General features: G+C 41.9%; 1 protein-coding gene and 1 non-coding gene across 6 annotated transcripts in view; one reads left to right on the top strand and one right to left on the bottom strand.

The window, feature by feature from the left end:
* The window catches only part of Astn2 (astrotactin 2), a 947,200-nt gene that overhangs the window by 368,212 nt on the left and 565,938 nt on the right, over nt 1-13,050 (bottom strand). For all 5 annotated transcript variants that reach the window (XM_052714946.1, XM_052714945.1, XM_052714947.1 and 2 more), the window contains one exon: nt 3,126-3,292. In XM_052714946.1, the coding sequence (XP_052570906.1) occupies nt 3,126-3,292 (167 nt within the window). The remainder of the gene's footprint in view (nt 1-3,125; nt 3,293-13,050) is intronic.
* LOC128098083 (U11 spliceosomal RNA) lies at nt 82-209 on the top strand. The gene has a single exon (XR_008214115.1). It is a non-coding gene; the product is annotated as a U11 spliceosomal RNA (small nuclear RNA).

Raw genomic sequence — 13,050 nt, 5'->3', positions numbered from 1 at the left:
GTTGAGCACCTCCTGTGTGCTAGGTTCTATTCTGGGTACTGGATACAGAGTAGGAAGCACAATATAAAATTCAGTTATTGAAAAAGGGGCTTCTGTCAGGAGTGGCACACGTAGGGCAACTTGATTGCTCTGCCTGCAGAACTGATATCAAGGGACTTCAGAAGCCTGATTTTTTGGTCCCTCGGCAGCTGGCGATTGTTGGCCCCCAAAACAAACAAACAGAAATTCAATAACTGAACACTTAAATGCTATGGCTTTCTACCTATTAAACTAATAACTATACAGCTTACTGAAATGCTTCATTCCACATGCCAATCTCCCTGCCTGCATAATCACACTTAATCCCCACAGTTGTGAACAGTTACTTCTGATCCTACGTGAAAGAGCAAAGGCTCAGAGAGACTCAGTCATTTCACCAAGATCCCGTGACCGGATATATTCAGAGGCTGGCAACTATTAGCAGGTCTGTCTGGCCTAAAACTGAAGTCCCACAGCCGGGGCTGGAATTCCTATGCCCACCAATTACCAGCTCCGTGACCTTGGGCAAGCCACTGAGCCTGGGCACTCTGTGCTTGGTCTTCTAATCAGTAAAGTAGAAATCATAACTGCCCCTTTCTTGCAGAGCTGTCATGAACATTAAGAGGGCAGTCACTTAGAGCAGTCACGACACGTAAGAAGTACTTAATGAATCATTAGCTTCTGTTATTAACCTGCCTGCAAACAGATTTATTCAGCCTCCTCCCATCCGACCTTAGAAAGGTCATAGAGCTTTATGAGGAGTTGAGCAAGGGAGGGTCTGTTTTGTTTACCCTGCTTAATTCAACAGCACCTTACTTCTCTCTCAGCCAGCTCTCTCGCAAGCACCTGCTAATAGCCTTCATTGTTTACAGTGCTCCTAACAAGTGTGGGTAACTTCTCATTTGCATCTTTAATAGACAATTTCCCAAACATGTGGAAGCTACAGTTGGCTTTCAGAAGCCTGCGTTCCATTTCCTTTTCTGTTCTGTTTACCAACAGTGAAGGGGCTCTAACCGCTCACCCATGCGCTAATCCAATCTTGTTTAACACTTTCACAGAAATTTCATGGTACAAAAGGTCAGCAAGTCCAGTTTCACAGACCAGCCAAGCAAAGTGGAGGGCATCATGTCATCAGGAAGAGGCGAGCAGCTGTCACCAGGCCACATCGTGTGGTTACATTGCTCCGCTCGGTATGTAGCTCCAAAGCTCTTTTGGTACGCACACAAATGTGGTGTAGGCAAAGCATCATTCCCTATAATATCCCTTCACATATTATGCCTATGCTACAGAGGAGGAAACTGAGGCTCAGAGTTAAGCAATGTTAAATCAAATGCCAAAGGTCACCCAGTTAGGAGGCCACAAGCTACATTACCAGTGCTATTGCCTTGAATGTGTTACTTAACAGGACAGTAAAACAGACAGTACTTTGTACTCTCCACAACCATCTTTAGGTTGAGACAGGTATTATCAACATTTTACAGACACAGAAGGTCAGGAGTCCTGGGAGGCTACTGCCTAAGGGACAGAGGTAGTCCTGGGACTAGTAGCTGTCTATTGACTCTAAGGTGCCCTGCAGTGCACACTGGGTAGAAGGCAGTGATAGTTTCTGATGTCAAAATCCATTACTCCTGTGGCTGCTGCTGTGTCTGTTGTTATTTTCTGCAGAACACCCTCCCTCCCACAAAGTGCATAGCGAGGAAAATAACGATGATAAGAACACAGCTGATTCCGTATGCAAGCCTGCAGATCTGAATCCATGCATAATTTACTCAACATTGCCCTGCAGTCACTTAAGCTGAGGAGAGACTGCCATAAATTCAGGTCTGCATACGCTAATTTATTTCTTATTTATTTTATCGATACATATCTAAGGCCTCCAGCGAGCTGCTTCAACACCTGCTTGAAGGCACCGGCAGCCCCGAGTTTGAAAGGGTCAGGAAAGGAGACCCTGAAATAAGTACTTCACTCTGTACTAGAACCATGAAAGTTAAATTGATTTTTTGGGAAACTGGGACTAAATCCATGCTTGCTCCCACCATTTTTTTGGGGGGGAAGAGGGGGGTGCATAGGACTGTAAAGGTTGCTAAGTCTCTTTTTCTGCTCTGCTTAGAAATGAGAAAGTCTGGTACACTTCTCGCAGGGATCACAGGACTCTTTTGAGTGACAGCCAAAGATGAGCAAATCCGAGACAGAATAAGTAGGAGAAGTAAAACAAAAATGTTGTTATTTTCTTGAGAGCTTACTGAGGACCAAACACCACTCTAGTCACTGAGGTGGTACAAGTATCATCTACAGGGTCACTTGGAAGAAACATCATCGGCCCCTGTGTGTGAGAATAAGCATCTTTCACAGGTTGGTAAGCTGAAGCCCAGAGAGAGAACAGAGGCCATGGGGAACTGATCTGAATATGTTCTCCTCTTCATTTCTCACACTGATTTCTAAACTTGTTTTGTTTGGCTGGGGATGTAGCTCAGGCAAGTAGCACTTGCCTGGCATGTGAAAGGCCCTGGGCTCAATCCCAAGCCTTCTCCAACCAATAAAAAAGGAAAAATAAAAATAAAAATAGTAACAAAAACACCTGGGCTTGAACTCGTCAGGAGCCAGAAGCTGTCTAGAAACTCTACCTGTGTGATTGGTTTTAGATGTACCACTCCCCAGCTAGTTGTCCTGACCTAGATGGACATGGGACCCAGAGAGGCCAAATAGTAAAGCTAAACTGCTGAGTTCCCACAGGGTCTAGTTTGCAACCTGGCAGAGCCAATGTGTGTACTTATACATACACCTTCACATCCCTGAATCTGTCTGTACATACGTTGATGGGGATGCAAGAAAGACAGAGAAAGATCAGGGACATGGACCAGAATGGGACAATATCTAATCTACACCTTAGGAAGAGGCTTAGAGATGAGTGCATGTGCTCCTCACTCATTGTTTGTTTTCTTATCCATTCTTTTTTTGCACACCCAAAAGGGTATGAATCAAAATGAGTAAAAGGCTATGCCCCTGACAGTCAGCCCTAGCCTGGTCAGGTAGTATTTCCCGAGCATTTGTCCACGGAATCCCTGCAGCTATGTGGGAGTTCCTGGACCTCAGAGATGGAGACTCACCCACAGAACATGAAGATGGTGCTGGAGGTGGCATCATAGGGCAGAGGCTGTGTCTGTTGCAGGCAAAGCTGCTCACACCCTCCATTAAAGCCATCAGAGCAGTCGATGCCCTTGGAGTGATCATAGCAGCCTGAGCCATCCTTCATGGGCTTCAGTTCCTCAGGACACTGTTTGGAGAGAAGACAACAGGGTGGTTATAATGCAGGAGGTGGCAGGGTCCATCTCTCTCCTCACCCACAGATGGGGACCAGCGTCTTATTTGAAAAGTAGGGCCTGGGATGACATTCTTTACTTCTCTAACCTCAACATACCTCACAGTAAATAGAACGTTTGTGGTCATCGTCTTCACTGAATTACGAAACTGAAGGGGCATACTGTTGTTAAAATGCTTAGAACACAGACTTCACAGAAACATATTGTAAATGTCATTCATGGCGACAGTGCTAGGGTCATCTTCACTGTTTTTATGATTATTGCCCGAACCAGGGCTCCTGCTATAATAGTCACCTAGAAAGGCTTCTAGGTGCATTAAAACAACAACAAACCAAAGTCTAATAATATGAGTTTAAACTCCAGCTCCTCTCACTGTGTGGCCTTAGGCAAATTACTACCCTCTCTGAGTTTCAGTGTTGTTGTCTATAAAGTGGACATAGTGTAACTATAGAATAGCTGTGAAGCTTAAATGTGAAGCATAAGCACAAATGCATACCTCTCAGAATCGGTCACATAATTGGTACCCCAAAAATGTGTATTACCTTTCTATGTTAACTTGATCTCTTTCCCACCCTTGTCCCTGGAACCCTAAGTGATCAACTTTTACTCACCTACTCACTGCAGTGTGGGGAGACTTCTAACTAGTCTGGCTTCTCTACATTGTCTTCTATATAGCCACTGAAATGATATTCCTAAATAGCACCATGCCTCGGCATCTGTAAGTAAATGAGTCTGCAAATGCTTGAATTTTCCTTAAGCTGGTGATAGAAGTCCTCTACAGACTGTTTGCAAATCCTCTGTCAGGCATGTATACATTCATGCATGGAACTCTCAGCCCTAAGCAAACCACAGAGGTCCACACTTTCTAGGACCTCAGCTGTGACACATTTTCTATGTGTCTTGTCACTCTGAATCTCTGAGAATGGGAAATCTTGTGTTGAAGTTCACCTGTCTATTAATTCCCATCACTGGGTGTGCTAAGCTCATCTGTAGATCTGCTGATGGAGAAGCAATTCCAATGCCCTTGCCTTTTGAACAAAGAACCAGGTTTTAATTTCAGTCACCTTGCTGTCATTTCCACTAAGATAACACCCAGAGCTCAGCCCTCTGCATCCATCAATAGACATCACTGATTAAAATACCCCCTCCTTACCTCCCCTGACAGCTCTACAGTCTCCTCCCCATGATCCTAAAATTATAGGAACAACAACACACACATCCATATTAATTTCCATAAACCACAGCAATAAAAAAAAAGGAGGTCAGCTCTCTTGGAAATTAAATTTTGCCTGAGTATGATTTGTAATTACAAATGCACAAGAGAGTTCTTTGAGACATTTGAGAATGGTGCCAGCAAGGGTGATGGAGAAACTAGGTTATAAATGGCCTTTTGTCAAGCTGCAGAAAGGCTATAAAACTGCTACATTTTGTGCTTAAAAAGAAAAATCAATTTCGCATGTGAGTGAAGTGTTGTACATATTAATACAAGCTCAGGAGAGGCCTTGCCTGTTTCTGAACATCAACTGTCAGGCAGACGGACACTGATCATGTGTTTAATTAGAGCCTGTTGCTATACTGGGGGCTGGGTTCTGTCCACCTCGAAATACTCAGAAACAAGTCTTGGGCTTTCTCACCAAATCACATGAGATACCTGGCAGAAGGTACTTGTCAAAGTTCTTTCCACCCCTTCCTGGCTCCAATTGCTTTTGTTCTTTCAATGGATGCTCCAGGTTTTGTGTGTGTGTGTGTGTGTGTGTGTGTGTGTGTGTGTGTGTGTGTTCCACCAAGCTACTCTTTCTTGCTATTTTATTCATTATAGCAAACAGGTAAGGGGCAATGGCCCCTGGCTATATGCATCTACAGAAGCCTCAGAAACTGTGAATGAGAAACTGTGATGTTACCATCCATGGTAAAGACTTTGCAGGTGTGATTAAGGAAAAGCTCTGGAGACTTTTTTGGATTTTACAGGGTAATCTAAATGTCGACACAAATGTCCTTAAAAGACAGATGCATGAAGAAATTACACCCACAGCAGTAGTCAGTGCAGAGACTTGTAACTTAATCAAAAGGCTGAGAATAAGCGCCTGTTGTGTGCTTGGCCCTAAGTGGACAGCTATATCACCCCTGCCCTGATCCCCAAGACTCAAGGAATATCACAGAAGAGGCGATAGAAAGAATATAAGTGGAGGATGTGGAGGAGTGCTGTGAAATGCTGTCTTCTAGATATGACATGGACTTATATACTCACCATAGCTGTGATTATCTGCATACAACCTGGCTTAAGATCAGCCAGCATTCCAGTACTGATGGGCAAGGAGATTATGAGGTTTCACTGCTAGCTGAGAAGCTATTGGCAATTGGTGGTTGTTTGGAAAGGAATTTTCATTTTTCTTTAGGGGTGTGGCTGCTAGTAGGCTACCCATATATATGCAGGAAGCATTAAATGGTCTCAGAAGGTTATCAAAAAAAAAATACAGAAGAGGTCATGAGGTGGGAGGAGTCATGTTGGGAGGATCTGAGGAAATGGGAAGGAAATTAGGGTTGTATCTGACCAAGATACATTGTATATATGTATGAAATTATGAAAAAATAAAAAAAAATCCACAGAGTAATCAAGTGCAGGTGAAGAAAGAGATGAGGGCAATGTGGCCATGAATCAGAACTGAAGCAGTCACCAGGAACTAGAAGAAGGAATGCATAAATTCTCCTTCAGGGCCTCTAGTGGGAGCAGCACTTACCAATCAGTACCTCCAGCTGAGATTTCTGACTTACAGAACAGTTAGAGAATGCCTTGGTGTTGTTTTCAGTCATTCAGTGTGTAATTACCTACAGTAGCCAGAGGAAACAGCTGGATCCTGTCACTATTTCCATTTACCGATGAGGAAAGTGAAGAGGTTACACAATCAGTGTTGGGAAAGACAGGACTTCCATAGTTTGTCAACTCTGGAGCTCTTAACTGAATTTTGTGTGTGGTAACTAATCTTGATTGCAAACTTAATTAGATTGAGATATGCATTAGAGATTAGCGAAGCCCTGGGTGTCTATGAGGATATTTCTAAAAACGGATTTGATCATGATTGCACTGATCAAATCATTGGTTTAATCCACTGATGCATCCCAAATTTGTATTTAGAAGCAGGGAAGCTGTAGAAGACAGGACTTAATCGGAGGAAGCAGATTACTGAGGCATGCCTCTGAAGGTTATGTCTTGATCCTGCCCCTTTCCTTCACTCTCCCTGCTCTCTGGCTGCTGTATGGTGAGCAGCTTTGCTCCACTTTGACCTTTTACCATAACGTTTTGCAGGACCACAACCCGGAAGCAATGGAGCCAGCTGATCATGGACTGACTCCTCTGATGCCATGACCCACAATAAACATTTCCTTTTGTAAGTTATTTCTCGGGGGTATTTGTCTCAATAATGAAAAGCTGAGGGACATATTAGATAGAGCAAGACTGGGCCTCAGCTGGTCTAACCACCTTACTTTACAACTGAGGTTCTGAGGATGAGCATCCCAGACAGATGCTCAGCAAAGGCATCAGGTCTCTCTAGCCTCAGCTGTGGGCTCTCTGCCCACACACTCCATTTTGTCCATATAAGAAGTCTGCTGAATCTCACTGTGCCTCAGGGGACTCACTTGTAAATAGAAATGATCAGGCCTCTCTTGATGGCATTTCTGTAAACTGTGAGAAAACACACCAGGTTTTCTGTGTCTGGCTTTGGGTCTGACATATAATAAGCACTCAGTATGTAAAAAAGAAATGGATACATAAAGTATAAAATGATAACTACGTAGACCTTCTATCCCCACAGAAAACTGAACTAGAACTCGTGGTTGACTTTCTTTCCCTTTCTTATTGGTCAAATCATTTACTGGATCACTTAACAGATATTTATTATTGGCCAAATAATATTGACTCAAAGCTGAGCAAGTGTTTTAGATGCTAGATACAAAGTAATACGTAAGTAATACATAAGATACTCCTGCTTTTATAGTGTTTAAATTCTAGAGCAAGGGCAAACAAAAGCTAAATAAGCAAAATGATTGTATTAGGGAGTCATTTATATCTTTAAAAACAGTATAATGTGATAAAGGTTTAATAAGGATGGGGTGAAGGAAACATGAATTAACAACATACATAGAAAACAAACTTTCTGTTTGAAAAGTGGCTATTTATATGAAAGTTTCGTATCAGTTTGAGAAATATAGGCAGCTTTACTGTGCATGTTTTCCAATTCATGGCTGTACCATAATTTTCCAGTTCTGTAGATTTTCTTCTTTTCCTTTCATTAGTATTCAAGTTTTAATACACATGTCCTATACATATTTTGTCAAATTATTGTTTACATATTTCATTATGTTTTAGGAATTGTAGGTGATATTTTTATTTCATTGTCTCTAAGTTCATTGCAATATGTAAGTAATAATAAAAGAGGACAGCTGAGGAGAGAGACTGGCAGCTTAGCAGTTAAGGGGGCTTGGTGTTGCCCTTGCAGACGACCAGAGATCAGTGCCCAGAAAAGTAGGGGGTTCACAATCGCCTGTAACTCCAGCTCCAGCTCCAGGGGATTCATTGCCTTTTTTCTGGCATCCATTCGCACTCATTCATTTGTGACCCCCACCCCACCCCCCCTGCCACCACACACACTTTTTAAAAATAGAATCTTACTCATGCTTAGAATTTAAAAAAACAAACTAACAAAAAACCTCTCATCATCTGGCCAGTAAATAAATATGTGACTTATAAATAAGAGCACTCCAGCCTTCTGTCACCTTTCTGATTGAGTTTTCTATTTTCTTTTCTGGTCTTGATGGCTGGGTTATCCAGCTCTGTGTTGAGTAACAGACAGTACTCCTTATGATGCTTCAGAGAAAACAGGCTGCCACAGTGGCCTGGTGATTTCATGCCATGGCTGCTTTTCAATATTGCAAATCTCTTCAGAAAGCATCTCTTCCTGAAACCAAACTGTACCTGGGCTTTTCTGACCAAACTAAAGTTTTTCAATTCTTTCTGCTAAACCTTCTGATTTTTATACTCACTGTAAATGTGGGTAAAATAAGTATACAAAATTTACCCCATAGCTTTGGACTTTCTTGGCACTTACTCTGCCAAAGTAACTAGCCTGTCACTTTAGCCTATCATAAAAATCTCAAGACATAGACGAATGTAAACACATTTTTTTTGACAGAGTACAGCATCCAATTCCCCCTGGAGTCACTGTCTCATCTAAAACCTCATGCACAGTGTTTACTGTCAGCACTTGGGTCTTCTGAATCCCTTAGTACCAGAATCACCTCTTCAGTTCTGTCTTCATCATCTCCATCTGCCTGGGAATCAGTTCAAAGACTTAAGAACTAGGTGAGGTTCAATTGTAGCAACAGCCCCACTTCTGAGTCATTGATTTTCTGGTTTAGTTCCTTTTGTATCCCTGTGACTAAAACATCTAAGAGAAACAACATAAGAAAAGATTTCCTTTGGTCAGTGTTTCTGGTCATGGGGAGAATGTTGAAGAGGAGACTGTTCATTGGGACAGGCAGGAAACAGAAAATGAAGAAAGGACTGGGAACCAGGTTGAAACTTTATGCACACACCCTCCTATGACCTACTTCCTCAAGCTAGACCTCCCCACAAAGTTTCTACATCACCACCCTTGTCCCCATCCCCCAAACAGCACCAGAGCTAGGAACCAAGTGTCAGCAAATGTGCCTTTGGGAGACTTCAAGTTCATGCCACGAAACACCTAAGACTTCCGCTTTGGTCCATAGGACACTAAAATATGTTGTTTCTGAGTATGTAGTGATGTTTGGGTCACCTTTACAGTGGGCTCAAGGTGCACATGCCCACATAATTCATCTGTTGAAATCTTAACTCTTATTTTGGTATTTGTTTCATTTATTTCTCTGTGTGGTCATTAGATCATGGGGACAGAGCTCTCATGTGTGGTGTTTTTGTCCTGATAAGGACAAGAAATCACAGTTCTCTTTTTTTTAAACATGAAAACATGGAATAAAGCAAGCCAGGAGACTGTTCTTTTCCTAGTAAGTGAATCAAGTCAGCATTGGTTTCAGAATTCTGGTCTTCAGAACTGCCAGGTAGCCGGGTGGCGGTGGTGCACGCCTTTAATCCCAGCACTTGGGAGGCAGAGGCAGGCGGATCTCTGTGAGTTCAAGGCCAGCCTGGGCTACAAAGCGAGATCCAGGACAGGCACTGAAACTACACAGAGAAACTCTGTCTCAAAAAGAAAAAGAAAAAGAACTGCCAGGTATAAATGTCTGGTAGTTAAACCACCCAGTCTGTGGTACTTTGTTACAGCAGTCTGACTTGAAAAGTTATTTATTTCTAGCTTGGAAATTACGTCTGGAAAACATTAATTTGCATATATAAGTTCTTGAAATCTACTAAGAACTTTTTTTCTGGCCAAGAATATACGTTCTATCTTACCATGTATGTTGTAGCCACGGGAAAATATTTAAGTTTCTGTTTGTGGCACAGCATTCTATCAAAGTAGTCTATATTCTCTGAAAAACAGTGCTGCTTGGTTCTTCACAGAATCCTGCTAATTGTGTGTGGTTCTGACGGATGTTGAAGGAGGAATATTGAAGGAACCAGCCATAATGGTGGGTTTATCTTTTTCCTTGTCATTCTCTCAGTTTTTGTGTTGCTCATTTCCCCCTGTTGTCTGGTGTATAAACACTGATGGTGATTGTGTCTTATCTGTGCATGACTCCATTATTTGTATATGATGTTCTCCTCTGGCGATTTCTAATAAGTAGTATTTTTATCAGCTATCAACACAGCCCCTCGCACTCTTGTTTTATGTACATGATTCGGGTCTCCTTTTTAAGCTTCCACCTGGAGATGTGGAATGAATTTTGGAGAGGCAGCATATAACTGAAAAGTGTTTGTGGACTCAGACGTCTCAGATTTAATATGTCAGTTGATGCAGTACTACCACGTGATGGTCTGCTTTCTGTTTACTTTGATTTCTTCTTTTTCCTCTCTTTCCTGTGGGTTGTAGTTAGGAGTTCCATTTGGATTTATCTAGTCTTGAGTATATTTCCTTGTGTAATTTTAGAGTTTGTGTGCTTTAGGTTTACATAAGTTGGCAGAGCTGACCGGCATCTTCGTTTTTTTTTCCCCAGGTGAAGTAATGTTTATTAACTTTATTTCTCATTATGTTTTATATCCATTGCTCTTCCCCAATGTAATGAAATTTCTTCATTATTACTTTAAATACATCTGGAACCAATCAGACCGTGCTGTAAATTTTTGTTTCAATCATCAAACACAACATTTTAAAGAAAGAGAAAGAATGTCTATTGTGTCTCCCTGTATTTTCTTCTTCTTCTTTCCTTCTCAGTGTTCAAAATTCCTCGTGTGATCATTTCTTTTCTTTCTTTGATTGATTAATAGATGGATTTCTTTTCTTTTTTTTTTGTTTTTTTTTTTTTTAAAGACAAGGTCTCATGTCACCTAGGATGGCCTCTCAGCTTCCACATCAGAGTGCTGGAATTTCAGGCACGCTCCCCCGCATCTCCTTGTTTCTCTTTTCCTTTCTGTTTAGACAACGGCCTCAGCCATTCTTTCACAGTTTGCAGGACACGGTCTCTCTTCTTCCTGTAGCTGAGAATGTTTTGATTTCTCTTTAATTCATAGGGGATGTGTTCATTGGACATTGGATTTTTCATCATTCAGTAATTAAAAGAATGGCACTTGGAGGTTATGGGGGTGACTACTTTAGTATCAGCACTTGGGAGGCAGAGGCAAGCAGATACCTGGGAGTTCTGGGCTAGCCTGATCTACATAATGAGTTCCAGGTCAGTCAAGGATACCAAAAAAAAACCTTGTCCTAAAAAAACCACACACACACATACACACTCAAAATGTGTCTTTTCCATTATGGCTTCTCAGGAAAACTCTATTGTCATTAAAAATATGTTACTTTCATAAATAAGGTCAAATTTTATTTTCCATTCACCAGACTTTTTAAAATATAAAAAAATCTGATATGTTTTCATGTTAACTCCTTTGCATTTACCCTGCTTAGCACTTGCTTAGCTTTTTTTAATCTATAAGTTTTCTAAAAATTGGGCCCTGTTCAGCTGGAAAACAAGAGGTGTGAACAATACCTAAACTCAAAACATAGTAACTTAATGCTGAAATGCCCAGGCCTCCCCTGGGTGCTATTTGTCATCCCAATAACCTGTTTTATATGTTTCTTCTGATACTGCTTCAGTAGGGGAAGACTATTTGTGATAAAAGTAGAGAGAAACGCATCTTCTCCACTTGGCCTCTTTTGACATCTAAGAGGTGGGAGATGGGAATCTGACTTCACATAGTACTTCAGTTACATTGTTCTTTCCAAGATGGGAAGGATTAAGTCTAGATATGCTCCTTACTTGACCTCTTTGACTCCACACTAGTAGGTTGGGCCTCATTAGTGCTGGTCATTGATGGACATCCCGACTTTCTCCTAGTCTTCCTGTGACATCAATCCGTGAAGGATTGCTTCGGGGCTGTGTGTTAGCAGTGGAAATTCAGACTCTTCATGAACTCTTGTTGACAATGTCAACCCTGTTGACAGTGAGTAGGACAGGAATAGGGTGCTCATTACCTGACGATGGAAATTAAAGTTTGACACTTTACGTGACATTTGCTAGCTTGGAAGCAGGGCAAGTCCACATTTTCCCCCTGTGGTTTTTGGAGTAAAGCCATTATTATTTAACAATTTTCAGCCTTGCCTAGTCACCACTCTCCTAAAAACTGACTAGAGTTAGCATGTTGTGGATTCCTTGGGAATTCGATTTTCTTTTGCTCAAATGTGCCTATTGGCATTTCTGAGCTGCTATCTACTTTGGCAAAGAGAAAATTCTGGACTGGACACTCCCTTTTCTTTCCCTTTTCCTGAGTACCCATGTCCACAAGTGATAGCTTTCTCTACCTCTGAGACAGACGGTGTGTGTGTGTGTGTGTGTGTGTGTGTGTTGTATATAATGTCTAGGGGTGTTAGCTGTAGTTAACAAGAGAAAAATAGAGCAAATCCGTCTATTCCCCCGCAGGCTGTTTTTCAGAGCCCTGCAGCTAAGAAGGACTTTAACATTTTTTCATTTTTTTTTTTTTTTTTTAGAAAAGAGAGAACAAGAGATAAAAATAAAAGACCACACGTGACTTGCCAAATCTAAAATATTTACTGTGTAGTACTTTACACTTAAAAAAAGAAAAAAGTTAGCTGCTGACCCATGATTTCAGCCCTGAAAGACATCCATGGTTTGTTCTAAGTATACCTGGAGGGTTTGGGGAGGGTTGTCAGCAGAGGAACAGAGTGATTCGATTTGCTACTTTGAAGAGATTACCCAAGTTAGTGAATTCAATTATCTCTAAGCATTTTCTTTGAGCTCACAAAAGGAGCCCTGGGAAGCAGGCTCTAGGAGAGTGGGAATGGGCATGGCGAGGAGGGCAAGTTCATGCAGCAGTGAGCCATCCCTCAGGGGGTGCCCCTCTGCCCAGTGCTGTAGCGTAGGTAGGTGAGAGAGATGGAGTCTAACTCAGGTCGGCTGGGACATGTAAGTTCACAGCTCCCATTCTGCTCCGTTTCCGAGGAGGGTCTTTAAAACGATTCAGGACCAGGGTCCCTGAGCCTTAATCCATCTCAGTTCTAGAGGAAGACACCAAGGCTGCCTGGGAAATTCCCAGCTGTTCCACCATCAGTTG

This window comes from Peromyscus californicus, unplaced genomic scaffold (assembly GCF_007827085.1).
Source record: "Peromyscus californicus insignis strain IS unplaced genomic scaffold, ASM782708v3 Scaffold_5__1_contigs__length_169319896, whole genome shotgun sequence".
Classification (NCBI taxonomy): Eukaryota; Metazoa; Chordata; class Mammalia; order Rodentia; family Cricetidae; genus Peromyscus; species Peromyscus californicus.
Note: the sequence above shows the minus strand (reverse complement) of the source record. Positions and strands in the feature narration are given on the sequence as shown.